Source organism: Mauremys reevesii, linkage group 1 (assembly GCF_016161935.1).
Source record: "Mauremys reevesii isolate NIE-2019 linkage group 1, ASM1616193v1, whole genome shotgun sequence".
Classification (NCBI taxonomy): domain Eukaryota; kingdom Metazoa; phylum Chordata; order Testudines; family Geoemydidae; genus Mauremys; species Mauremys reevesii.
The window spans coordinates 205,063,041-205,090,937 of NC_052623.1; the positions used below are offsets into that span (position 1 = coordinate 205,063,041).

At 45.9% G+C, this 27,897-nt stretch overlaps 2 protein-coding genes across 8 annotated transcripts in view; both read left to right on the forward strand.

Moving 5' to 3' along the window:
• GRAMD1C (GRAM domain containing 1C) overlaps window positions 1–16,603 on the forward strand; it is a 91,447-nt gene extending 74,844 nt beyond the window's left edge. For 2 of the 7 annotated variants that reach the window (XM_039527751.1, XM_039527800.1), the window contains 9 exons: window positions 955–1,098; window positions 3,013–3,131; window positions 3,809–3,951; window positions 5,924–6,027; window positions 6,658–6,837; window positions 8,581–8,638; window positions 9,600–9,710; window positions 10,786–10,891; window positions 14,742–16,599. In XM_039527751.1, the coding sequence (XP_039383685.1) occupies window positions 955–1,098; window positions 3,013–3,131; window positions 3,809–3,951; window positions 5,924–6,027; window positions 6,658–6,837; window positions 8,581–8,638; window positions 9,600–9,710; window positions 10,786–10,891; window positions 14,742–14,819 (1,043 nt within the window). In that variant the 3' untranslated portion in view covers window positions 14,820–16,599. Of the gene's footprint in view, window positions 1–954; window positions 1,099–3,012; window positions 3,132–3,808; window positions 3,952–5,923; window positions 6,028–6,657; window positions 6,838–8,580; window positions 8,639–9,599; window positions 9,711–10,785; window positions 10,892–14,741 lie in introns of all 7 variants that reach the window. The other 5 variants (XM_039527755.1, XM_039527763.1, XM_039527771.1 and 2 more) reach the window with 4 other exon arrangements.
• A 782-nt stretch (window positions 16,604–17,385) lies between these two features.
• Window positions 17,386–27,897, forward strand: ZDHHC23 (zinc finger DHHC-type palmitoyltransferase 23). The gene is given in 5 exon segments (XM_039527811.1): window positions 17,386–17,753; window positions 17,755–17,885; window positions 18,803–19,513; window positions 20,319–20,486; window positions 23,104–27,897. Coding segments are annotated over 5 exon segments (1,344 nt in total). The 5' UTR covers window positions 17,386–17,687; the 3' UTR covers window positions 23,372–27,897.

Below are 27,897 nucleotides of genomic sequence, written 5' to 3' on the forward strand. Positions count from 1 at the left end.
GCCAAGGGCACCAGCCTCCCTTAAAAGGAACAACCCCCCTCCCCTGCTATCGCATCTGAAACCTCAAAAGCTCATTCCTGCCTGGTAGCAGAGGGTGAAGGCAAAAGCAAGTAGCCCAGCAGCTAAAGAATGAAACTCTGCAGTGGAGCAGCACTGGGGCTCCATAGAGACAACAGGACAGTGGATCTGGGAGCAGGAGAAAGCATCTCCTCACAGCTCTGTGTTAATGGGGGATGAGGGTAGGGCAGGTACCATTGCCCGACCCAGGATTACAGGGTGGGAGCATATCCCCTTCATACAGACACACATGGTAGGCAAGGAAGGTATTTTTTGTTAGGGACAATTTTTTTTTTTCAAATTTAAAAAAAAGCCAATGAAATATGTTTTTACAAGTAGTCTCCTGCAGCCCTTACACAGCAAACATTGTAGCATCCTGCAAGGGTACGGCCAGCTGAGAACCAACTGGACTAGAAAACCACCCTGACTACATTGTCCAGATTGAGTGATGTATACAATGCAAACAGCTGGCCTAGAGTCAATAGTGAGAAGTAAAGCAATAACATAGTATTCCTTCTATTCTAATCCCCATAGATGGGTCTTGGAGGGCTGGTAATGCATTTAAGAGAGATTTTTAACCTGACAGGGACCATGTTATTGAAGGAGTAAGTGATACTATTGAAAGGGGCTGATTGTCACCAACTGAGGCTTTCTACCTGGAAAAGCACTGGTGAAAGTACAGTGGATTGGACTGGTTGAAAGACCAGCTCTGGGCTGTCTCATAATGGTAAATACTGTGCTGTTAGGTTTGTGGGAGTGGAAGAGAAGTGTGGATTAATGTTTGGTTATTGGTTGAGCCACAACAGAGGATCAAGCATTAGAATGTCTTTTTTTACTGTGGGCAGATGATGGGGCCCATCCATTTCCTTAACCTGTTCCTCTCCATTTCCTTATCAGCCAAGGAGACTGTCCCTGAGAATGACCTGCACGGGAGACTCTTTATTAACAGAGTTTTCAATATCAGCGCAGACAAGATGTTTGAAATGCTTTTCACCAATTCCCATTTCATGCAGAGATTTCTCAACACCAGGAATATAGTAGGTAATATAGTTTCCCCTTTCAGTTCATGTAAAGATTTATGCTAGAAAAAATTACATTCTCAATCTTGGTGAGAGAAGTGTTAATGTAGTCAGAGATGAATAACCAAAACTCAACAGATTCTGCCCACAAAGGGGAAATTAAACCTGCTTTTAAAGATAAGGTTCTGCTTTGAAAATGACTACGTAAACCTGGCCCTTTCCTTCTCCCTGTGTGTTAAGACTCAAAGCTCTGACTGAGGTAATAAGTGTTTACTTGTTTACGTTTTTTTTGCCAAGTCCAGCTCTAGGACAATGAGCTGGAGTCTCTTCTACCTAGTACATCAGCATCAGAATTGCTAGCTATGCCCCAGTGACAGGACTAATCAGTTACATCTATACTGCCTCACTGACGACAACAGCTAGCACAAGCGGAACTGAGGGAGGAATGTGAAGGTAATAAGGTTGGCAGGAGTAATAATGGCAGGATCTTTTTTACAAAATCTTTCTTATTCAAAATGAAAAGAAATGTAACTGAACTACCAAGGTGCGTACAAGATTAGATTGATTAACCTCATGGATTTTATCGCTGTAACCTGTGTCTGTCCTCATCCCACACCCTCTTTTTATTGTTTTAACCCCACTCATTACGTCCTAGATAATATCAAATCTTAATTTCTTCAGAGCAAGGACCATATCTTTCTATCTGTGCTGCACTTTGTCTAGCGCATTTTTGGTGCTGTAAAATAATAATGCTTTTACAAGAGTCAGAAAGAAATGAGCTTGACTTTTAGATAGGGTGAGTGTGCAGGACTGTCAGAAAAACAATTTTTATTTATAAAATGAGTGTACTTGTTCTGGTGTTATTGAGACAATGAACACAGAAACAATACCCTCTTTGCATTCACTTTTCAGAGTAGAACCTTCACATTACACATTAATGTTACAACATTAAATAATTTAATATGTGATTGATTTTAAAGTCTCTGCTTTATTGATTAGAGTATTGGCTCAATAGTTTTTTTGTTTTGTTTTGTTTTAAATCATGTTATATTCAAGTAATAGTAAAGCCCATGCAATTTGCACATAGAATAAATCATTACACCCTCCTAAATAACACTCACAGGCTTTAATTTTCTGGGCAAGTAAATTTTATTTATTGAGATCATAGAAACAGAAGATAAAGTCCAAAAGAGAGTAATATTTGTTCAGTGTCAGATTTTAAGGCAAATCAGCAAGACCTATCTCTTTCACTAATGCTAATGAACCTTATAACTTCCATCCTAGGCAGATGGAACACAGTGTAGCTTTTCATTTAGAGCCTTTCTTTAATTTTTCCCATGATCTATTCTGCTCTTCTAGCATTTAGCAGACATAAGAGTCCAATACTGGCCAGTGCTTCTCTCACTTTTCCCTATTCTTGTAAATTACCAACCATCTGGATTGGTTCCAGGCTGGCCTTTCCACTGGTAAACTCCTATGTCCAAAAGCAAGAAGGGAGTTACAAGGAGAAAGTGACAAGACCATGTGTGTGGAGGTATTCCCTTCTCCTCCTGCAACACACTTCTGAATTCTGACCTCTAAACACTCAGGCCTCATTCTCCATTTCCTTACCTCTGTGTCCTTGTTTACACCTATTCAGAGTTGGTGTGAAATGGTCTCTAATCAGAGTGATGGTGTTTTGCAGTCACTGACATTTCACAGTTGTGAATGATGACACAAGGTGTGCAAGGCAAGGGAGAATCAGGCTCTCTGGCATCCCTCAGTGAGTAACATGAGCTGATTCTACAGTGTGTTAAATAGCAAACGTACAGGAACTCATGAAGGAGAGGAGCAGACCTTTAACCTGTTCACTGTGAAACCACTTTCAACCAAATTAAGGATTGAGACCACTCCCTGTAAATTGTTGGACATTAATAATTATACATTTTGTGACTAGATGCTGTATCGACCCCTTGGAATATGGACGGCAGTGGCAATCAGTTGAGGACCCTCACCTACACTATAATGATTAACAATCCGCTCATTGGGAAGTACACAACTGCAACAGAAAAGCAGGTACTGTGTGCATTCACAATGTGTGCCAAAATAAGAGAAACCCTCTCCTCAGTATCTGCTACAGTGATGACCACACTGCAGAGTTTAGGAGTTTGAATGTGGCTCAGCAGTTAAATGTGCCATTTGTGATGATGGCCAGCTGCCCTCCTCATCTTTAATAAATACTTACGTAGTGCCTTTCATCTTCACAGAGGTTCGTAAACCTCACTTCTTCCCCACAGTCCTTGCAGGAGTAAGTGTGAGCCTTATTTTATAGACAAGGAAACTAAGACGCAGTAAAGTGAAATGACTATTCAAAGGTCACACAGTGAGTTAGAGGCAGAGCCAGGACTAGAACTCAGGAGTTCCTGGTCCCCAGTCCCATGCTGAGAGTTCTAGACCAGTGGTTCTCCTCCTCTTTCATACCAAAACCATCCTGTCCTGCTGGGAGCTAACTAGGAGCCTTCTCCCATTTGGCAATGTGGGAAGGACAGTGGTTGCCAACCCCCGACCCCCATCTGTGACCACCATGAGTTCTCCACCTGTCTCATTTTCTCAAACTATTTCAGATTCTTTCCCTACTGCCAGTAGCTTTTAGGTGGTAGTTTTGCTGGCATGATGAACCCAAAGACTGAGAAAGAGAACTGAGACTGTGTATTTAAAATGTCTTTTTTCCCCTTCTGTTTTTTTACGGGTAGATCCTGAATAAACTGAGCCAGAAAGGTCAGTCTTATCGGGTAGATGCAGAGGTGCTGACACATGATGTCCCGTACCATGATTACTTCTACACTGTGAACAGATACTCCATCACCCGCACATCCAATCAGAAATGCAGATTACGGTGAGCCAGAGTGGTGTGCAGCAGGTGGGGCGGGAGAGCCATGTTGTATGCACTGAGGTATGTTTACTAAAAGAGGTGCCTACAGCATGGGAAAGTTGAATTTCTTTGCACAAATTTCTTCTCTTGAAGTGTGGTTCCATTGTGAAAAATATGTAAAAATGGCCCCTTCTTATTCATTGTATGTGTTTCCTGCAAGTATTAGTCAGCTCTGGTGGCTTTTAATGACAAAAATAAGGTTTTACTCTTGTGCCCTGCACAGCCAACATAACTTTAAGAGAATGAGCTGGGTTGTACTCCTCCTGGGGAACTCTACATGAAATGGTTTACCAAGTACCAACAAATTACACCTGTGCATACTCCTGCACAGTTGTCATTGCTAAAGGCATAACTTGAAGCTATTAAATTACCCAAGTGAAAGTGGAATTTGGCCTGCACCACCTCTACTAGTGGTGCTGGTGCTCAAGAGAAAGAGAACCCAGCTTGAATCTCAGATCCCAAGCTGACTTTGCAGACTTGGGAGTCATGAAAATCATCTTTTAAACTGAGCACATTTGATGTGAAAATCACTGAGCGATAATGAACGTGAACCCTTCTAGTACCATTTTTACAGTCACTTTTTGGAGCAGAAGCACACTGTGTAAGAGAATAGGTCTAGTAGCAGTTAATGCTCAACACTGCTGGGTGGGAAACCTTTGTTTGATTTTAGGCTGGGATCTCTGGCACTGTGAGTACGAAGGGAAAGGGGTGAACTCTGTGCCTGGGGAAAACCGAATGCCTTGAGCAACCCTTCTAGCTGATGTAAGGGCTTGTCGTCATGTACAGCGCTACAGCAGCGCAACTGCACCACTTTAGTGAAGACACTAGTACACCAACAGGAGAACTTCTTCTGTTAGCATAGTTAATTCACCACCCTGAGAGGCAGTAGCTATGTCTGGGAGAAGCTCTCTCTTCAACATATGCTGTCTATACAAGCGGTTAGGTCAGTATAACTACATCACTCAGAGGAGTGGATTTTTCCCACTCCTGAGCAATGCAATTATATTGATATAGGTCTGTAGTGTAAACCTGACCTATGAAGCAGCATTGACTGGCTCTGAAGGGAGACTCCCCTGGTCCTTTTTATACAGATATATGGTGATCATAACATCTCAAAGGAGAGGGATATACAAGCAATGCATGTAGAATGTATGTGTTGGACGATAGCAAATACAGCATGTAACACCATTTGTAACACTGAGCTATAATTAGAGCTGGTAGAAAAATTTCTGATAAAGTTTCTTCTGTTGGAAAATTCTGTTTCATCAAACCAGAAACTTCCCAAGGGAAAATGTTAATTTCAACAAAAGTCTGTTTAAAACAATTGGGAGAGAAAAAAGAATTTTGATAAGGTCAAAACCATTCCATTTTGACATTTTCAGAAAGGAACATTTTAACTTTTTTTGTTTTGGAATTTATTTTAAATTATATAAAAAAAAGTCAAAGTTGAAATGAAACATTACAAATTACCTAAAAAGAATTTTTTTTCACAATTTATTTTGTAGGATATAGACATTCTTTTTCATTCCGATTGGGAACTAAAGCAAATTTTGAAATTGTGGAATGTCCTGTGAAATGGAAATTCCCACAGAGCTCTAGCTGAAAGGCAGTTTATAGTTTTTCTTTACCCATGTCTAATCCTTATCTTTTCAGTGTGAGTGCTGCCAACTGACAATGCCTTGCCTATTTATAATATCAGAGGGGTAGCCGTGTTAGTCTGGATCTGTAAAAGCAGCAAAGAATCCTGTGGCACCTTATAGACTAACAGATGTTTTGGAGCATGAGCTTTCGTGGGTGAATATCCACTTCGTCGGATGCATAATAGTGACTGTTTTTGGATTATGGACAGTCATAATAGTGACTGTTTTGGATTATGGACAGCCACTAACTTTATCATTTATCACTCACTTTACCATTCCATTCTGTGCTGTTGCAGGCTTTCCACAGATGTGAAATACAAAAAGCAGCCATGGGGCCTCATCAAGTCTCTAATTGAGAAGAACACCTGGAGTGGGATAGAGGAGAATTTCAAACAACTTGGTGAGGATTTGCTTTTTGTAGTAACAGGGTGAAATCTTTTTTGTGGATGGATCTGGTAAATTTTAGTGGTCATGAAACTGAATCTGCTAGAAATAAATGTACAAAGTATGAGATTCTCTTTGTGTCTCCTTAAAGCCAGAGGATCCCCTAGGTCAATATACTGCTTAACTCTGGGGTGCCACTGTATTGTGCTTCCAGTATGTTATCAAAGGGCTCCTACAAAAATTTTCCTCTTAGGAATCAATAGTCTTGTGTCCAGGGGATGGTGGTCAGCTCCCAAGAAGGTGTGAAGATACAAAAAAAAATCCATTAATTTGATTTCCCATTTAAATCAAGGTGCTTCCTTGGTTGTAGCTATGAGAGAAAGCAACAGTGCTGAGCAAATACATTAAGCTGTACTGTGCTGGAAAAGTATATATTTCATACCTGTAAAGTATTGAGTGTAATGATGTTAGTACAAGTCGCTGGTACAGTTTAAGGAATCTCTTATGTATCATATATATTTTCTAGAAGACAACAGCCTCTATTGATTTGTATGCCTTGCCTAGTATTGTCTCTATCATAGCCAGATAATGTGAACTTTCCATTTGAAAAGCGGAGGGAAAAATACATACTTATTTTCAACTGTAGAATCAGATCTGCTAATGGAAGAATATGCAATGAACCAATCTATAGACGATCCTGGGAAACTTATTGCCCTAAGAAGACGACGACGGAATTTACACCGGAATGTGGCAGAGCTGCTTCCTAAGCGTTCTTCCCAGCACTCTTCTGGGGACATTGGATTGGAGTCCCAGGGCAACATAGTAGGTGGGTATAGCAGCATCTTTTCTATTTCAGCTGCTTGTCCAAACATGTGTGTTGGAGAGGGTGTTTGATTAGTAAGACAGAACAAATGTGATGCCACTATGTGTATTTGTTAGACCCAGTTAGGTAAAGACAGCTGGATTAATAGTTAATGTTTATTTTATATTACTAAAGCTTGGATATACAGGATCTGGAGCATGTCTGATCCTCTTTGCAGTGACAAACATCTGCTGAACTCAAGTGCAATCTATAATCTATTCTGCTCCAAAGTAACTATAAACCCAGCACAAAGCTTGCACAGGAAAAGCAATGCAACCTGATTTTAAGAACTTGCACAAAATCCCAAAGCATTTAATTTTTGGACTTTAACTACACAGGTAACTGAATGCAGTCCTTGAAACTGTTACAATTTTACAGTTGTGCCCTGGACTCATCTTCCTAAATCTTCTTGTTGTTTTGTATTTTTAATTAAACTGACGTCTTTTTCAATCTCCTGGCTGCTTCAGTCGTTTCTGGGGCACCAAAGCTGATCTAGCACTGTTGCCCCTTCTGCCACTAGACGTGACAGATTGACTTGTAATCAGTCATGGCGTACAGTAACTACTTTGAAAGAGAAGAGGAACATTTGTGCACTAATGAGTGCCAGAGAACTCTGACTTATATGAAACAACTTAAATTGTAACCACTGAACTGAGAACACAGACTTCAAACCAGGAAAAAAGCCCTTGAGAATACCAGAGTAAACTTGGGTTAGTAGCATATGTAACTGTGTTAATTCCCACATTCCTAATCTGCCACCACTGCTCTAGCTTTCCAGACGAGTGCTTTTGTCTCTGTGCATGTTGCAGCCTTAATGTATGTCCCTTTGCCAGGCCAGGAAATCTCAGTGTTAGGAACTATTGTAGGAGATCAGATAACTTACACAATTCTAGGTTAACCAATCGGTGGTGGTGGGTGACATTCTTTCAGTTTGAGAGGAAATGTACACTTCGTCCTGCCCTATGCCAATATCAGATTCCCGAAGGTGTCCAACAGGGAGTGGTTTTGCACTCAGTTGCATTTAAAGTGTTTTCTGTAGGATGATAATTACTGAAACCAGGTTGATTTTTGGTGCGATAGACAAGAAAAGAAACTGGAATGGTTACTGGTATGCAGCATTGGCAATGTGATCAGGTAGGCATGTGGAAGTGAGTACCCACTGGGAGCTGCTGTGTCTAAGGCTATGTCTACACAGCAGAGCTGCAGCTGTGCTGCTGTAGAGTAGACCCTTGCTACAGTTATAGGAGGGGGTTTTCTGTTGTTCTAGTAATCCACCCACTCAAGAGGCAGTAGCTAGGTCGATGGAAAAATTCTTGTGCCGACCTAGCAGTGTCTGCACCAAGGTTTAGTATAGTTTAACTATGTTTCCGAGGGGCATGAATTTTTCACACCCCTGAGCAACATAGCTAGGTCAATCTAAGTTCTAAGTGTAGAACAGGCCTAACTCAGGAACATACTTCACAGCACTGCTTTGCATTGGCAGAAGAGATGGACATATAAACTTGATTCTCCAGCTGATTCCTCCATTGGGATGGATAGAGAAATAGTTTCTGTTATGTGCATAAATGGGCATCCCAAACTGCACACAGCTGGTGTGTCTGTCCATTAGGGCTGCCATCCAATCCACCACTTGCTGTGCATTGTAGACTCCTATTTAGGAGAATTAATGTTGAGCATTTCTAACCTGATCTTTTCCATGCCCAACAGGAAGGAAAAGGGATGTTGCAAGGAAGACCACAGCCATCATTGTGGTAATGAGCATCTTGTAAGTACTCACTGATGTTAAACCACTATTTGACTGATGTCTGAGAGCTAATCTTATCTACACCTATATGGAAGCAGGAAAAGACTATTCATGCAGTCCAGTGCTTCTCAAGCCTGTGGTATGTGGGCCACTAGTGGAGTTGTCTTTAGTGGTCTTCAGAGTAAAATCCTTTGTTGCTCATCATTCTTAGATTGTAAGGGGACTCTCTCTAGGGCCGCCCAGAGGATTCAGGGCACCTGGGGCAAAGCAGGGGAGCTGCAGTGCTTGTACTCACCCGGCTGTACTCACTCCGGGTCTTTGGTGGCATTTCGATGGCGGAGGGGCCTTTCAGTCACTCTGCATCTTTGGCAGCACTGAAGGGCCCCCTGCCGCCGAAATGCCGCCGAAGAGCCGAACCGCTGCTGGGCTGGGGCTCCGGGCCTGGGGCAAATTGCCTCCCCACCCCACCCCGGGCGGCCCTGACTCTCTCTTTCTTTGTGTTTACATGGCACTAGCACAGTGGAATCCTAATCAGGGCTGGCTTTAGGGGCAAGTGATTAGGGTGGTCACCCTGGCTGCATCCCAGCATCCAGGGGAATGGGAGGAAGACTCCAGGGGAGGAGCTCAATTACTGCATGGTAGGTAGAATGAAAAAGCTGAGTGGTTGAACTAGTCTGCTGCTGCTGCTGCTAGTTCCTGATTGTTCATGCACTACATTTTCTAGTGTTCATCCAGTCTAGCTTAAAAAATGTCAAAGGATGAGACTTCCACCACTTCCTTTGAAAGACTATTTCGTAGCCTAATAGATCCCACTCAGATGCTCTTGTTACCTTAAATTCCCGCCTGTTGCTTTCTCAGGTCCTTTCCTGAGGGTTTGTTCAGAGAGGATAGAACATTTTTCATTCTGGCCATCATGGCCCTAGTAATGCTGCAGAAGCAAAATGATAGCAATGATTAAACCAGTCTGATTTTCTTTATACAGTTTGCTGCTCTTGGTTTTGCTGAATGTGACTCTCTTCCTTAAACTATCAAAGATAGAGCGTGCAGCTCAGTCATTTTACCGGGTCCACCTTCAGGATGAGAAGTCTTTAAAGTGAGTGAATTTCTGACTGAATTCTTCCTCGTCTTCATCCAGATATAAGAACCTGATAACTTGGACTGGACTCATAACCAGCAAATTTCAGGAGGCAAATCTTTAAATACTTTTGTGACCTGTAGCCATTTTACAGTTGACACTGCTGTCCAGCAAATGGCTTCACATTGCACCACTGGCTTTCTCCCTCTCCAAGACATCTTAGGATTAGCCTGCCCCTTTCTGCACAGTCTACTCTGCCGTATTTCTCCATCTTGTCTCATGGAGATCTACACAGAATTACAGCCTCCTCCTTTCTGCTGATCCCTGCAAGGTACAAATGTCTCAAGGTTCATGTCCTGCTCACATTTTAAAAGGATGAAGTGACCAGTTTTGGAGTGTGATGTAATTGAACACTTAGCAGTTCTGCTGTGCTTTACATCTTCAAACACTGTTCACATGTTATCCAATTAAATGCATTACAATGTTTGCAAACGGATGTGATATTCTCAAGAACCAGGTTTGTGTATCTGACTTGGAGGAGACAATTTGGGAACTGGTATCTGTATTTAAAGGATTTTATTGGGAGGGCCGGTATGTTCATGACTTTATGATGCCTTTGGCTACCCCTCTTTCATTTTTTTTTAATGCAGACCTTAACACCTGTCTTGCTTCACCTCTGTTGGACGTAGCATTGACAGACAGTTTCAAACTCTAACCTAATCTTTAGCAGGGACAGAGAATGACAATCCTTCTAATTTTGTGTTAGGACAGACCTTTGCAATATAAGATTGGCAGAAGAACTGGATCACTTCAACTTTCCTTCAGAAGGAGGAATTTACTCCTGTTTAGAAGCCTGAGGAATTCAGTTTAATTACATGCATGTTCCCTCTTAGTGTCCGGTGTATACAAATGCACTAAGGCAACATCTCTAAGAAAGTGGTAACATAGTTTCAAATGTAACTGTACACAGTCTTAATGTGGTCCTGGCTTGGAAAGTGCTAATGAGTGCAGGTAGAGATCAGTGCTTGCTGGGTATGGATGTACAGATACTTATTCCATGGTATTGATTTTTCTCATCATGTTCCCTTTTCAGCTTAGCCCCTGACATGGTGTCCAGAGAGGATATCCCTCAGCATGACAAGGAACAGGTTCAGCAGGTGAAGGGAGTGCTGCAAGACTCTATTGCAATGCTTGAACAGGTAGGCTTCCTCCCCACACACGCTTTTCTTGCTTCTGAGGTAGCAGTGAGGAAACAAAACATAGAGGTCATTTTTCAAAAGTTTTAAAATCCTCTTTAAAAAGTGTCTTGCTCTGTGAAATAAATGAGCCCGTCTGTGGCCGCCTGTCTTCGGGAAGAATAAAGCTACAGCAGAGTGTGTAAAGAAAGTGGCAATGTTTTCAGACCTTTCCCCTTTTCTTTTGCCGGGCTTCATTTGTCTTTCTATACAAATTGCCTGTTTCCTGAGCACTGGCCAACCAGAAGAAGAAACAGGGGAAAAAAATTGATTTGATATATTCATTGCACTTTGAAGAACCATAAAAATTAGAAGCAGATCACACCTATTAAATAATTTAGTCCCTCCTCCTGCCAGTGCTGGATTCTTTCCTAGAGAACGTGCCCCACTGGTTTGCTTAGTTCAGCTTCCTATGACCGGGCTTCAACACTATTCTTAGGAGACTGTTCCACAGCCTGGTAGATCTAACAAATGGCAAATTTTCATTGTCTAAATTTTCCTTACAATTTTTTTCCTCCCATAATGTATAGTTCTGCTCCCTTGGATCACCCTGTGCTAAGGCAGAAATCATATCTGCCAGCATAGATAACTCCGGGAGTCCAGGAGCTTGAGGCATATCATACTAAAATGCTTAAAAAGGGAACGTAGGCAGGTAGATTTGAATTTGCTTCTATCCTAGTATGGCCTAGCGATAAAGTCTTGGCAGGAAGCATCATACAGCCACTGGATTTCAAGTTGTTTCGAAATGAAAGGTGTTTGTAAGAAGAGTGGACTTGCATACACAGTGGAAAATTTCATGTTCTGAGGGGTCATCTGCCTACCTCAAGATAATTGGATTCAGGTTGTATTGGCTGCCTTTCCGAGAGCAATCAATGCAGGAATGGAGACAAACAAGAAGTCTTCTCAGGCTGAAACTCAGCCTGTTTTGCTCAGTGAAGCAGGGCCACCCAGAGGATTCAGGGGGCCTGGGGCAAAGCGGGGTAGTTGCAGCGCTTGTACTCACCCGGCAGCGGTCCAGGTCTTCGGTGGCATTTCGGCGCTGGGGGGCCGTTCAGTCACTCCGTGTCTTCAGCAGCACTGAAGGGCCCCCTGCCGCCAAAGACCGCCGCCGGGCCAGGGCTCATGGGGCCCCTGTGGAACCCAGGGCCTGGGGCAAATTGCCCCACTTGTCCCCCCCCTCTGGGCGGCCCTGCAGTGAAGTTCTAGGATGCCCTGGGGCCTTTGAACTGCAAATCCTAGTGGAAGAATATTTGGTCCACTCGTTGGTGGGAGACCATCAGGCAGGAAGGGCACCAGCATCTTACAAACTGGTGATTTAGGCCGACACTTAAGAACCCCCCTCTTGATATCAATGACATCTGTGTTTCTAACTTTGCTCCCTTGTTTTGGTGAAAGTTGTGGTGAGGCAGGTCTGGTGTTATCTGGAGACCACAGACTTCCTTGACTGTTGTCAGTTTCATTTTAAGCTTGAATATAGTACAGAGACTGCATTGGTCTTGCTGGTAGATTATCAAAACGAGGCCGTTGGTTGTGAGCTTGTTTGGGAATGGTTTCAAACACTGTTACAAGCCACAGTGTGGACAGGACCTCAGATACAGTTGTGAAAAAGGGTACTATAATTCTGAGGTGTAGAAACAGAGTTGTGTGTAAGACACAGGAGGTAATTGTCCTGCTCTACTCAGCACTGGTGAGGCCTCAGCTGGAGTACTGTGTCCAATTCTGGGTGCCACACTTTAAGAAAGATGTGGACAAATTGGAAAGAGTCTAGAGGAGAGCAACAAAAATGATAAAAAAAGTTTAGAACACGTGATCTACTAGGAAAGGTTAAATATGCTTAGTTTTTTTGTTTTGTTTTGTTTTAATCTTGAAAAAAGAAACCCAAAGGGGGGACCTTATAACAGTCTTCAAATATGCTATGGGCTGTTATACAGAGGACAGGAATCAATTGTTCTCCATATCCACTGAAGGTTGAGCAAGAAGTAATGCAGCAAGGGAAATTTTGGTTAGATATTGGGGCAAGCTTTCAAACTATAAAGGGTAGTTAAGCTCTATATTAGGCTTCCAAGGGAGGTTATGGAATCCGCATAATTGGAGGTTTTAAGAACAGGTTGGACAAATACCTGTCAGTGATGGTCTAGGTTTAGCTGGTCCTACCTCAGAGCAGGGGGATAGACTTGATGACCTCTCAAGGTCCCTTCCAGTCTTACATTTCTATGATTCTATGATCTCCCCTTTGCAATGGACAAAGATCAAGTGTTCATGCTGATCCTTTTACATCTATCAAATACTTTTGATGTTGGTTATGAGGTGGCTTTGGCGCATTTGCAAACCCAGGAAAGTTAAGATAGAATTGCTTTTGTATGTCTCCATTCTCTTATTTTTGAGAGCACTGGGCAATTGCTCAATTTGTCTGAGGATTTTTTTTGTGCAGGATGCCACAGGCTTTTACTTGGTCATCCCTCTTGTTCTATGTGTACGTAAGATGGCAACAGGTGAAGATGAGCTGGCTTCACCTGCAGTGGCATCAGTGTGCAGATATTGGGCTCTGTCTCCATTTCAATATTTATATTAAAAACTCCACATTTTTTAAATATCTGTTAGAGGGTGTTTGAGGGAGAGCAGATATTTTGTGGGATTCCTTTAGTCTTTCCTCCTTTCCAGGCTCCTCCAGTTGCTTAACACTGTGGTTTTCAAACTTTTCCATACCATGACCCTATATTATAACAGGAAAAAGTTTGGGGACCTGCCCCACTTCCATCTAGCCATAAAAACAAGGAGGGTGCAGACCGCTGGATTGAGAAGCCATGGCTTAGCAAATGAAAGATTGCAAAATTGACTGATTTTATTTTATTTTTTTACTTTTTAGCCTATTAACCTTTTAAACTTAATTATTTATAAATCATAGAAATGGGATAGAAGAGTTTGTTTGGGTAGAGAAACTGTGGAGGAGCTCCAAGTTACTCCTGCCTGTCAGCTGCTTAATCAACCTTGCCCCATGCTCCCAAGGAAAATCACGAGACAATGGTAGTTTTTGGTCTTCCTTGTTCACAAGTATACCCTGCCCATAAATTGTTGCTGATCTGATATTAACCACTTCTCGCACAGTTACAAAAGTATCTCTATCAATGAGTGATGGAAATCTCAGAAAGTAGAAGCAGATTCCTCATATTTTTTTTCCTTATCTTTCTGACTCTGACTCTCCTCTTTCCCAACTTCCTACCATACTGACAGTAGTAAAGTCCAAATAGTTAAAATGGTATTTTTAAAGAACATAAAAAATTAAATATTAAAATATATTGAGTGAGAATTTAACCACATTTCCTATCTTAAAAAAAATAAATCACCCTCCACTTTTTTTCTTGTGCAAGTCATGGTACACTTTAAATTGCTATAATATTGTGCCCTTTCTGCATGCTGGCAGTTTTCTGCCTTCACCCTTGTGCCTCAAACCACACTGAAGGCGGCATGCCTCTATTACAGGGCACATCTTCTTGTGGTGTTCCTTTCAGTATTTGCCATGTGCAGCAACTATGTTAAAAATGACAATGTGATGGTTTCTTTCTTGCAATGTAGCCAGTGCTACTGCAGCATAGTCTAACAGGGTAACAGAACTTTAGGACAGCTCTGTAACTACGTAGAAATGACAGTCTATACTTGCCTAGCAGCTGTAATATAAATGATTTAGTGCAAACTACTGTTAATACGAAAGGGTGGGAGGGAATTATTCTGAATGTAAAAATAAAACATTTACATCTTATCCTTGCAGCAGTGTAATTTATATTCTTTTGGGGGACTGGGGGTTGTATCTCCACAGCTGAAGAGCTCCCTTTCTATGCTTCAGAGAAGCTTTGATCACCTGAACAAGAGCAAGAGTGATGAGACTGAGAGTTAACATTACCAACACCCACAACTCAAGATGTCATGAGAATGAAGATGCTGCATGTCTGTTTGGGGGTGGGGGGTTTGATATTCTGTTGTCTCAGGACTTTTTACTATTTTTTGCTCAGTAGCTGCTGGTGCAGCTAATAAAGACCTCTGGATAAAACAGGGCAGGTTCTGAGGTCCTGTAACTCTGAGAATCTCTCCCCACCACCTCCATACATGTGGTTTTCTTATGAACAAGCCAGAGGTGTAAATGAGCGAGAACATTGTACTGTACTCTGTAACTGTGATGTGCAAATTACAGAGAAGAGCCATCTCAGCACAGCAATGATTGTATCTAATGAAATCTGAACTCTTTTATATTGATTTGAAGAATCATTGGCACTAACCTACAGCAGGGGCAGGACGGGGGATGTTCTGTGAAGAAATAACAGCAGGTAGTGGTTTCACATAGCAAGGGTATTCATATGCTCTTTCATAGATACACATACTCTGTAAAACAAGTCAGCAGTTTGAAATACCCATATTTATTTTTTTTAAGACTGTATTTTTTGTTTCACAGTGAAAGAGCTCCATGTTTAATCTCCTATTAAATTGTTCTGCACACTGATGGGCTGTGGTAATTCCTCCCACCCTACCCCAGCACATCTGTTCAGCTTGCCTAATGAAATTTCAGCACTCCAGAAAAAATTGTTCCTTCAGTCATTGGTGTGATGCCCAGCAGTGAGGAAGCTATCTTGTCTCTGCTATCTCTAGCCTTTCCAAATGGTCTGACATAGTACACATTGGGAAAGGACTAGATTAGAAACAAAAATTGAAGAGGCCCTTATCTTGGTTGGGAAAGCTGTTAGCAACTTCCTAAAAAACCTAAACCAGGGTTAACCATGGCTGCTGCTACATTGCCAACTCTACACTACAGAAACTGACATGTTTAATCATGCTTGAAAAACATGCTTGTACCCCAGCTGTGTTATGGTTTTCATGTCTTTGTGGACAGCAAAACAACACATTAAATATTTATTTTAACCCTCAAAGATGGTTTCCTGATGTGACTGTGTCATGGGTTTGGTTTTATGTTCACATAAGCAGGAAGAAACAATATTATAACGTGGCTGGGTTACAAGTATGTGAAAGATGGCTGTTTTGTAGTGAAGGAAGGGCCATGAATTCCCTGATCAATGTATGCAGGGTGTCACTGTGCTACAAACCCATTTACTGACCAGTGTATATTATATTTTGGAGTTCCTTTAAAACAGGACTATATCCTGTAAAAAACAGTATCCTGTTTACACTACAACTATGAACTGTGTCAGGGACCTGGTTATAATTGTCCCTGACCCATTTTCCAGTATAGATGGGATGCTGAGTATTTTCTAAGCAGTCTAATACAGTTATGGTCTTATCTGTGTTGCAAACTAGAGCTGTTCCAACCAAAGGACCACAGTTGTTACCCGCTCCCCGATGCAGTTGTAGTGTAGATGGTGCTGCAGACATATAGCACCATGTGGGAATGAAAGTGTGAGTTCAGTGCTTTGCTCTGTATCTACTGGCAGGAGACAATTATAGGGCATTATTTGCTACTCCTTATGTGTTGGCAGGGGGCCAGCCTGCCTTTCCTTGTGTAAGCATGTGGGTAAAGGCAACTAGTTTTTAGCGGTTAGGATGCAAGACTAGTGCTTGTCTACTACTGATTGAACTACTTTGGTTTGAGGTTGGGGTCATAGGCTTTTCCCACCCCCACTATGCTGTCACTATGAACGTCTAATGGAACCAAGAACTTCCCAGGACTGGGTACTGAGCAGGAAGGAGAGTTGTAGTTGCTCCTCCTGTTGCAGCTGCCGGTGAGCCAGATTCTCTGCTAGCCTTTGTCTACACACTTCTGGTGAACACTTTTGATGTTGCAAGCTGCCCTGGCAAGACGGTACCGGCGGGGACGTGCTCCGTCTTGCTTATCAGTTGCTGTTTTGTCGGGCAGCTCCTTCCCTTTGCGCCTTTCAAAAGTCACTAGCGGGGCGAGGACACAGCGACGCTAAACCGGAGCAAGCGGGCCTGGCGTTGCACCGCGGGAACGTACCCCGCTTAGTTAAACCGATGCAACGTCTAGGGCGGGTCCTCAGGGCCTGGGGGAGGGGGCGGCTGCAGCGGCGCTGGCTCGCAGAGGAGCTCGCGGCTCCTCCCGCCCGACCCGGGCTCGCTGGGCAGGAGCGGAGCGCCCCAGCCTGGCCGGGCCGGGCCAAGCTACAGCGGCGCGCGCGGCGTTGTCTGGGTACGGGCAGGGAGCGCGCGCGGCCGGCTCTGTGACGTAGCGTCTGCACAGCGTTCTGTGCCAGGCGGCGCCCCCCACCTGTCGCCACCCTCCTCGCCCTTTAGCAGGCGGGCCTCTGCCGTGACGTCATGGCTGGCCCGGCCCCGCCCCGCCCGTGTCGGCATTGGGCCGTCCCGGCTGACGTAGGCATGGGAGGCGAGGCTGTGGGGAAGCGGTAGGGGCCAGCGGGCGCGGCTGGCTGCCGGGAGGGGCGGCCGCGCGCCCTGCTCACGTGAGGTGAGTGAGGCGGGTGAGAGCCTGCAGGGGGCGTAGCCAATCACAGCTGCTCTCCCGAGGGCGGGGCGAATGGCGGGCGCGCGGGGCGGGGCCGCGCTGGTGGGCGCGCGGGGCCGAGCAGCTGGGACCCCACGTTCTCCCCCCGGCGGGCTGGCCCGAGCCCGAGCTGCGGGGCCCCGGGGCTAAGCCGGGGAGCAGACGAGTTGCCCCCGAAGCCCCTTTTCAGCTCACGTCTTGCTTGTGTGTCCTAACTTCGGCCGGAGCCCGGCAGGCAGCGCTGGGCTAGCCGGGTCCCTGGGCCCTTCCCCGCTGCACCCCCGCTGGAGTCTCCGTCTCATGCCGGCCGGAGCAAGCGGGAGCCACGGTTGCCTGAGGAATCAGCAGCAGGAAACGCGGGAAAAGGAGGAAGCAGGTCGAAGGGGCTGAGATGGAGGAGCCGCTCTGCTGCTGCGAGTACATTGACCGGAGCGGGGAAAAGAACCATCTAGTGGCCTGTTGCTGTGACTGCGAGGACCTCGATGAGGGCTGTGAAAGGTAAAGAGCCGGGCCTTTAATCTGCCTTCCCATAGCGGGGCTCATACCACGCTCGTGACCATGGTATCTTGAATGTCTCCCCCCCCTTTAGCAAGCTTCTTTAGAATGGGGCACTGTGTGGTCAGGCTCAGCTTTGGAAACCCAGTCTACACATAGCTGCTCCACTTGGCACTTTTAAACATCTCCCTGTCAGGTAGGAGTGGTTGCCTGTGCCAGTTGACAAGTGCCTGGCCATTTTGGGAATGTCAAAAGCCTTCTGCCCAGTTAGGATAAAGGCTGGGGCAATAGAGCTAGCTGGGAATTTTGCAGCAAAACAGGATTTCATCAGAAAATTCTCATTTGTCAAACCCAAAATGTTTTGTGGAAACATACTGGGTTCAAAGAACTTTCACTGAACCACAGGCAGGGTTGCTGCCTGCCTGGTTTCCTGCCAGCTCGCATGCAGGGCTGCTAGAGACCCAGGACTTCCAGGGTCTGCAGCATCAGGGTAAGCCCCACAGCGTAGACTGCCCCAGAGCCAGAGCGCTGTGGACACCCAGACCTGATTCTTGTCAGTTTCACAGCTGCTATTCAGCTGGTTTCTGAATCAGGGCTAGATTTTGTTGAAGTGGGTAGATGGAATCACAGAAGTTAGAGAGCAAAAAGGCCTATTATTATTAATAGAATAACCTTGCATGGGTCTTTAGAGATGTCTTTAAAAAGGCACAGCTCCTGTCCCAGAAAGATTACAGACTATATCACGTGGGCATAGACCAGGAAGAGGTAAAGAAATGGGAGTGAGAGTCAATGTGATTGATGTGAAGTGATTGAATTTTGTGGGTTCTGATAGATTGTAAGGAGAGAGTGAATGAAGAGGGGAGCAGACAGCACAGAAGTGTCTCATGTATGAGAGCAAAATCTGTGTTTTTCCCTAACAGGTGGCTGACATGCAGATCTTTGCCCCCAGGGACTTTAGAGAGAATTGCAGACACCATCTTGGATCGCTTCCGCATCCCTTGGCTTAAGGGGGCCATAAAGATCAATATCACCCTGCTCCCGCCACTCGTCCTGCTGCCAGTCTTCCTCCACGTAGCAGCTCTGCACTTCCTGTTGGCACTTGTTATCCTGACATCCCTTCCTGTGGTGGTGCTGTGGTACTACTACCTCACACACAGGAGGAAGGGACGGACTCTCTTCTTTTTGAGCCTGGGGCTGTTCTCTCTGGGGTACATGTATTATGTGTTCCTCCGGGAAGTGGTTCCGCGAGGCCATGTGGGGTACACTCAGGTGGTTATTCTCACCTGTGGGCTAATTCTCATGCTTGTGGCCCTCTCTCAAGCCAAGAGAGACCCTGGCTACCTTGCCAGCCAAATGAGCAATGACAAATCACCATGCCAAGGCAGCAATGCCTTGCCAAACAGGAAAGTCCTGGGGAGCTCCAATGGGCTTCACGGAGCGGCTGTGTCTGGCATTGCCAGCTGTCATGCTAAGAACGATGATGCCAAGGGCTATTCCAGAATGTTGCCCGAGGGACTAGACAGAGCAAAGGAGGACTGGTGCACCAAATGTCAGCTGATTAGGCCACCTCGGGCTGGACATTGCCGGTTGTGTGGCATATGTGTAAGGAGACTGGACCATCACTGTGTCTGGTAGGTGCCACAGACTTCTGAGGTTGTTGTTTAAGGTTAAAGAAGTTGTTGCTCTTTGATCCAGATGCTACCAGTCATATAGGGCTGCCACTTGGATTTGGTGCCTTTCCTCTTGGTACAGAGAGCTGTCATTTGTCCTAAGGAGGGTGACCTGATAACTAGAGCTATTTGTCAAGACCAGTTTTTGGTCTCTGGGCCCCTAGTCTGTCTGCAATGACAGTTTTAGGGAAATTTCCCACTGTGATTCTAGAATCAGTACAGTTCCACTGAGGGGAGTGCTAGTGATGTAAGAAAGGGCTCAGCTTTTTACCCCTGTGACGTTTAAACATGCTCTAAGCAGGTATAAATGTTGCGATATGCTAGCACTCCTGCAATTGCTTCCACCACTGGAGCTGCACTGGTGCTACAGCAGCAGGGGGAGTCTCCCTAAAATTGCCATTGTAAATGCAGCCCAAGATCCCAGGGATGGTGGTGTGCAGCCATATCAGACAAGGAGACATCACCTTTCTTAGGCTTTTAGGAAAGACTAAGAGCCTTCCAGCAGACAATCGACAGGATGTGGGAGGCTCTCCCAGATCTATATTAATACTGGCAGCGTCTGAATATGCTGTTTTTACATTTCCTTCATTATTGACCTAAACTACTAGCCTGTGCCCTTGAGTGGATTTTTGTGCACTCTGATAAGCGTATTATACAGACACACCTTGGAGCCAAATTCTCTGCCAGTCAAGGGAGAGATGCTTCTTCTTTTTTTTTTTTTTTTAAGTAAAGAAAAAGGTTTTATAAAATGTTCTTTCCTTTGGAGGATTAACAGCTGCGTAGGGGAGCGGAACCACCGAGCCTTTATCCTTGCGCTGTCACTCTTCCTGCTCACCTCCGTTTATGGAATTACACTGACCCTGGACACCATCTGTAGGGGCCAAAATATGTTCATAGCGCTGTTCTACTGCCCAGGGACCTATGCAGACTACAGGTGAGAAATCTTCTCAGGGACAGGGCAAGGGGTGGGGACATGGGTCCTTCCTCAGAGGTCAGATCATGTAGCTCAGTTCCCACCTGTTACTTGCTTCCAGTTCCAGAGGCCCCAGTCCATCTCCTGTGGCCTGCGTCGTGCCTGACAAACAATGAATTTATTTTCACAACTCCTGGGGGACTGAGAAGTGCTGTCCCTATTCTACAGCAAGGGATGCTGAGGTACAGAGTTAGTTTCTTAAGGTCCCAGTCAGTGGCAGAGCCAGGACTGGAACCTAGTTCTCCTAAGTCCCAGTCCTGTGCCTTAAACACAAGACCATCCTACCCCTCAGTGCTTGTCCCTCCTCCTCTGTCCTTTCACCTCATCCTCAGTGTATGAGTCTTCCAAACTGTTGCTTCTTCATTTGACTCCCTCCACCAATCCCTGCTGTCTGAGTCCTCAGACTTCCCCTCTTACTCTTTAGCTCCCTCCAAAAACCCTCACCTGCTCCCTTCCGCTGCCTCTCCGGTGCTCAGGAGCCCTCATGTTGCCTGGCTGCATCCCACCACCACTTCACCAGTTCCACAGACCCTCCTTCCATCCAGCTGCCTCTGTGTTGTCCTATAGTTCCAGTATTTATTTATTTATTTATCCAGTAGCACCTAGAAACCCTCATTGGGATGGGCTCCCCTTTGGACTAGATCCTGTACGGCTTACACAGCAGCTGACAGCTATTGCTTTGAAGAGGTTACAGGCTAAATCAGGGGTGGGCAAAGTATGGCTTATGGGCCGAATCCAGCCCGTGGAATTGCCACCCCCGTGGCACCGCGGGGCTAAGGCAGGCTCCCTGCCTGCCCTGGCCCCACACCACCCCCAGAAGCGGCTGGCACCACGTCCCTGCAGCCCCTGGGAGAGTGGGGGACAGAGGGCTCCATGCGCTGCCTTTGCCTGCAGGCACTGCCCCCCACAGCACCCATTGGCCGGAGGTACCCACAGGTGAGAGTAGTGCATGGAGCTCTCTGCCCCCACCCCCCAACCCCTGAGGCCGCAGGGATATGGTGCCGGCCGCTTCCGGGAGCGGTGCGGGGCCAGTGCAGGCAGGGAGTCTGCCTTAGCCCTGCTCGCGCTGCTGCCACCCTGGAGCTGCTCAAGGTAAGCTGGGCCGGAGCCCAAACCCCTCCTGCACCCCTGCCCTGAGCCCCCTGCTGCACTCCTCCTGTGCCCCAGCCCTCTGCCCTGAACCCCCTTGTACACCTCACACCTCTCCTGCACCCCAACTCGTTGCCTTGAGCGCCTTCCTGCACACCGCACCCACTCTCACACCCCACACTCCCTCATAGACCCCTGCCCCAGCCCTTCATTCATGGCCCTGCATGCAATTTCCCCACCCAGATGTGGCCCTTGGGCAAGAAAGTTTGCTCACCCCTGGTCTAAATAGACAAGATCGGGGTGGGGAGAAGGAATTCAGTATACAAGAAAGTGGTCAGGCAGGTTGGGAGATGAAATGCCAGGTCCAAGAGTTTGGGGGGGGGGGGGTTATTGGGTGGGGTGTAGCTGGGAAGTGGCAGTGATGTAGGGAAGGAAAGAGGTTGAGTTGTAGGAAAGGAGGTGGGAGGGCAATGGAGACTGCAGAGACCTAACCAGTCCAAGTTACGTGTCAGGACATCAAGTGGTTGCCGCCATGCAGAGGTTGGCCTTTGTAGTCTAGCACTTTTTATAAGCTGCCCTGAAAGCTCACCCCCTTCTACTCCCATGCAACTGGTATGGGAGAGTGGAGGCTGTTAGTGTCTAGAGCATTTGAGTGGTCAGATCAGTGAACAGACAGGGAATGAGGGCTGGTGGGTCCCCGACTGCAGCTGCTATCTCCTGTGACTATAAGCTGAGCTCCCCTTAGTTTGATTGTAAACAGTGTGATCTAGTGGTTAGGGCAGAAGAATGTGAGTCAGGCCTCCTGGGTCCTTTATCCAGCGTCACAAAAGATTTGCTGGTGTGACTCTGAGCGTGTCACTTCACATTTCTGTGCATGAGTTTGTCCAGCTATTAAAAGGTCTTAGTGATCGCCTCTCTCCCAGGCACAGTGACAAAAACATTAATGTTTATACAGTACTGACCTAGAGGTTAGAACACTGGACTGAGACTCAGGAGGCCTGGGTTCAAATCCTGGCTCTGGTGGTGACCTCAGTTTCCCCACCTGTACAATGGGGACATTGATACTGCCCTCCTGTGTAAAGCACTTTGAGATCTACTGATGAAAAGCACTAGATAAGAGCTTAGTTTTATTATGATGTTTATTAGTCCCCAATCTGGGCCTCATTTTCCTCACCTGTAAAAGGAGGATGATACTGACTTTTTTAAAACACATGGCATTCTACTGGTGAAAAGCTGGGTATTATTATTATTGGAAATGCATATGGCTGTGTAAGTGCTAAGCATCATTATTAGGGATGTTGTGGGGCTTTAATGTCTGTAAAACCCTTTGGGATCATCTGATGAAAGGGGCTGTTGTAGCGGATGTGGAAAAGGACAGAAGGGAGATCTGTTACCAGGGGAAATCTCTCTCTCAAGCTCTGAAGCTACAGATTAAAGCAGCCGTGCCTACATTAAATGGCTTCCTTCCCATCTCTTTCCCCACTGCCAGCTCTGCTCTGTCATTCACGTGTGTGTGGTACTGTGCCATTGTCACGGCCGGGATGGGCTACATCCTTCTCATCCAGCTATTGAACATCAGCTACAACGTGACTGAGAGGGAAGCTCGGCTGGCTCTGCGGGAGGACACCGGGCGCAGGCTGCTGGGCGGGATTGTGGTAGACACGGGCAAGTATAACCGGGGCTTCCTGTACAACTGGGGCCAGTTCTTGACCCTGGGGTCACCCACTCCTCAGCGCTCTGCTGAAGACATTGTGTGAACCCCTTTTCCCACTGATCGCAGTGATGTTCTGTGGCAGTGAATGGCTCCTTCCACAGGGATCCCACTGCCATTCCCTACTGACTTGGAGGCTGGGCCCATCTCATCATCGGTGTCTTAAAAGGCATTAAAGTAGAGAGAGCTCTCGTACACCAGAGGTCAAAAGTAGGGTGCAGAATGAATTAAGCCATATGCACCAACCTGGAGAGACAAAATCACACTCCTCCCCCACCTGCCTCCACACAGAGAAATTATGCATAATTCACCAAGATGATTTCACCAAGCACAAGACTTTGAGAATGTGGGTACTCAACGTCTGGATTTCAGAGCCAAGGTAATCAAATGCCAGGCTTCAGGCCTCAGCTGGACACTGCAGGGGTCAGGACAGACTCCCCTCTCTTACCCACATGCGGCATTTCGCAAATGATGTGATGCCTTGTGCTGATGAGGCGAAGTATGTGTACCAAGAGCAAGCCATTCCAAGAGACAGGATGGCAATCATAATGGACCAAGAGGAAGATATTTCAAAGGGGCTTTGTCTCATGGTGGCTTCAAGAACCAACTAAGACCTCTCTTCTGTCTTGTGGGCATATTTTTCAATCTTTCATTCCATCCCAGTCATAAAGCTGCATCAGCTGTTAGTGCTTCTCTTAAGTGCCTTTGTGAGCAGTACATCCATAGGGCTGTTTGAGGTCCTGTCCTTGCTTAGCGCTGCCCCCCCCCCCCCCGGGGTTATTCCATCTGTGTGAGAGGGGAGGACTGGTCCCTCCTCTATGTGCCAGTGATTTCTTTCCTTTGCTTCTCTGAGTTGATCCAAGGGCTTGACTCCCTTAAAATATTTTTGTTCCATTAGCAATTGCTAGCACCACACAGCTGGTAAACATTTTCCAAGTAAGAAAGCTGTAAGTTCCCCAGTAGCTGTTACTCATTCTGGGGCAGTGGCCCAGGTGGGACGTAAATAGACCCTTGTCTGAGGCTGCTACTGGCTTGTGATTCCCCCTCCCTGTGATGAGAGAGAAATAATAGTACTCCTGGGAGCTGGCTCACAGCTGAAGTACAGCTGCCCAGATCCCCTTTCCCACAATCACTGAGAATGTGCTCTACCCCTAGTAGACATGTTTCTCAAAGGAACTGGAAAGGCAAGATTCAACTCAGAGGCCTGGGGATGAGGGGAGGGTTTGTTGGGCCTCACAGAAGACTGCTGAATGGTTCCAGTGTTGTATAGTCAGGATATTAGAGACAAGGTGAGTTAGGTAATATCTTGTATTGGATCATCTCTTTGGTGAGAGAGACAAGCTTTCAAGCTCATGTGACCTGAAGAAGAGCTCTGTAAACTCAAAAAACCCATGTCTTTCACCAACAGAAGTTGATCCAATGAAAAATATTACCTCCCCCACTGCATCTTGCAAATGAAACTGTTGGTGGGGGTTACAGTGGGGTTGCTAGAGGCCCGTGAGGACTGAGTGCACCTGCCTCTCAACCGCACATACGTGGGCTCCACTTTTAGCTGAAATCACAAGTGATGTCATTTGGCAGATCGTATCCCGAGCCCTGGTTGTAAACACCACTGTAATTTGATATGCCTGGCTAGATAAGCCCTGGGCTCGGTCAGAGAGCGCTGGAGTATTGTAGATCCGGACTGAGATGCACAGGCAGAGCTGGGAGGAATCTCACTCTAATTATTGTGTGTCCACTCCACAAACACAACAGTCAGGGAGTAGCCCCCTTGGTGGCAGACAGACCAAGGACTGATTGGAGACTTGAACTCTCCTCTCCTTGCTTAGAGGTCATCTCTTTAGGGCAGGCTTGATAAAGCGTATTACCAAAGGGTGTGTGTGGGGCGGGGGAGGAGAGATAGCAGCAGGGCAAGCTTGCCCTCCCCATCTCTCTCTCTACATTCAGCCCCCAGTCTGCTGGTCTGGCATCTTTCACCATCACTGTACCCACTCATGAGACAATGCCCAAGTTCACGTTGATATGCCCCTCTTTGCACTGTTCTGTTGCTTGCTGAAGTGGTATATGCAACTTCTGTGCCCCAGAGCATAATTAATGAGCCTTAGGAAAGGCTGTGCTTGGAGCCCATGACATGGAAAGAGCTGCTGAGTTGTGCAGTCCCCTCTTTGTGATCACTTTAAAAGGGAGAAACCTCAGGCTCCAGTCAGAGGAAAGGAAAGAAGAAAATCAAGAGATGTGGAGACCTCTGGCCCTTTATTATCCCCATTTCGGTGAGAAAGCAGTCACAGGGATCACAATAATCATGCCAGTGGACGAGCTTGATGATCTGACTTCTCTTGGGACTGGAGTTATGCTCATGTCAAGAGCTTGCTCAATGCTACTTAACTGCAGATGTGTCTGTAGCAGAAATACATTTAGAGGGGCTGTGGGAGCCTAGGTGGTGGGGTTCTGCGTCATGCAGTGATCTCTCACAAACTTGTCCTGTTGGGAACTTGGAAAGGTTGAGATAATGTTGCCTTCTGGGCAGAAAAAAGCCACCAGAGGTGTAGAGCCCAGAACTAGGAACCAGGACCTTGGGCAAGTCACCTAGCCTCTCCATGCTTCAGTTAACCCCTCTGTGAAGTGGGAATAAAACTCTGTGTGTGTGTGTGTGTGTGTGTGTGTGTGTGTACACACACCAGTGCCATCTCATGGGTGGAATTGGAGCTGCTCAACTGCAGGTCGGGCCCAACCAGAGCTTTAAGTGGTTAGAGACTTGTGTTTTTGCAGCAGGAGGATCTGAATTCTAATCCTACTGCATGGGAAGTTCTAAGTGGCCATAGAATGCACTCCGGTGGCAAATGCACTGTCTTAAATGGCCACCTTCTTGTTTACAGTCCTAGTCTTCCTCAGAGAGGATTACCTCATGAACGTCTGTGGAGAGGGAAAGCACAACGTTCACTTTTTGCTCTGTGTTTGTACAGTGCCTAGCACAATGGGGTTCTGGTCTATGACTGGGGGTCCTAGGCACTATAGTAATATAAATACTAATAGCGGGAAGTATTACCATGAAAAGGACAGAACAGCATGAGCTTCAGATTTACTCTGGTTTGGGGTTTGGAGTTTTCTTTGAGTACCCACAGTGCAGCAGAAAGTCCAAGAAGGGCAATGCCCCCCTTTTTCATTTCTAGTGAGTGTGGATTCCCTCTCATTCTTTGCTTTAACCTTGTCTCACTGAACTAAGGGTGGGCAAACTTGCAGCAAAATGTTAAAATCCACCACACTAGTGGACATGAAGAGAGTGTCTTGGGGCTGTGAAAAAGGGACAGAGATGCAGTTTGTGCAATAAAGCAAGGCAGGCTGGTGAGGGGTGGTCATGTGAGTAATATGATAGATAGGGGAGCACGCTGCATTTGACAGATGAGCTGCAGGGTGGGCACCCAGCTGGGTCCAACAGATGCTTAAATGTAAGCTCCTTGGGGCAGGGAGCAGCCACTTACTTGTCTGTAAATTGTTAGGCATACACATAACAGTGAAGAAATCATTACCATTCTGGCCCTTTAAAGGCTCTCTGGAGCTGCAGAGGAGAAGTGGCTAGAGCTGGTAAAAGAGTGGGGATGCTAGCAATTTTTTAAATTGTTTTTCCTGGTTTTCTGCCTCAACATTTTGAAATGTAAAAAGATGTATCCTGCTCTGGTAGCATCCTGCTTAGAGACTTCCAGTGCTATTCAGTGGGATTCACTTTACAGACCAGGAAGAATTTTAAAGGGGTAGGACTGTCCTAATACTACTAGAATTGTACAGATACCAGGGTGCTCTTTGGTGAATTTAGTGAAGGCTGTTGCACAGTTAGATGCATGGTATGCAGGGGCGGCTCCAGGCACCAGCACTCCAAGCATGTACCTGGGACGGCAAGCCACGGAGGGTGCTCTGCCGGCGCTGGGAGGGCGGCAGGCAGGGTGCCTTCGGCGGCTTGCCTGCCAAGGGTCCACTCCTGCTTGGGGTGGCAAAATGTCTAGAGTCGCCCCTGATGGTCTGAGTGATAATTTGGCACTCTGCCGTAACTGCCTCTTGTCAATTTTGCATTCGTGCTCTGGTAGACGAGTGACTTTTTTTAAAGATCATTTCCTGTCTCTCACCTTTACCCAAATGACTCAAGTCACTGCTGCCCAAGAAATGCCAGAGATTCCAATTATATTTCAGACTCCATGCAGTAATGGTGCTTTTCCCTTCAAAATAGACTGCTTTCAAGTGTCTTAAAAAAATCATGTGCTGTAAAGTTTCTTCTCTAGACAAATGAATTCTGCCTGCTGTCTTAATAATCACATGCTTTATGACCTCCTTCTCTGTATAAATGCATATTGCCTCATTAGAGCAGTGTGTGTGTGTGTGAGTGAAAGAGAGATTATGGATGTATTTTCCATATCTCTACTATGTTTTCAATGGAGGCATCTGCTCCCTAGGACTTTCTTCCACCGCAAGGATGTCTGTCAAGTGAAAACCCTGCAAGGGACAAGGTGAGATCCTTCCTGAAATCAGGAATCTGACTTCAAGAATTTACATAATTAGGGAAATGGTTTTAATAGTAAAATG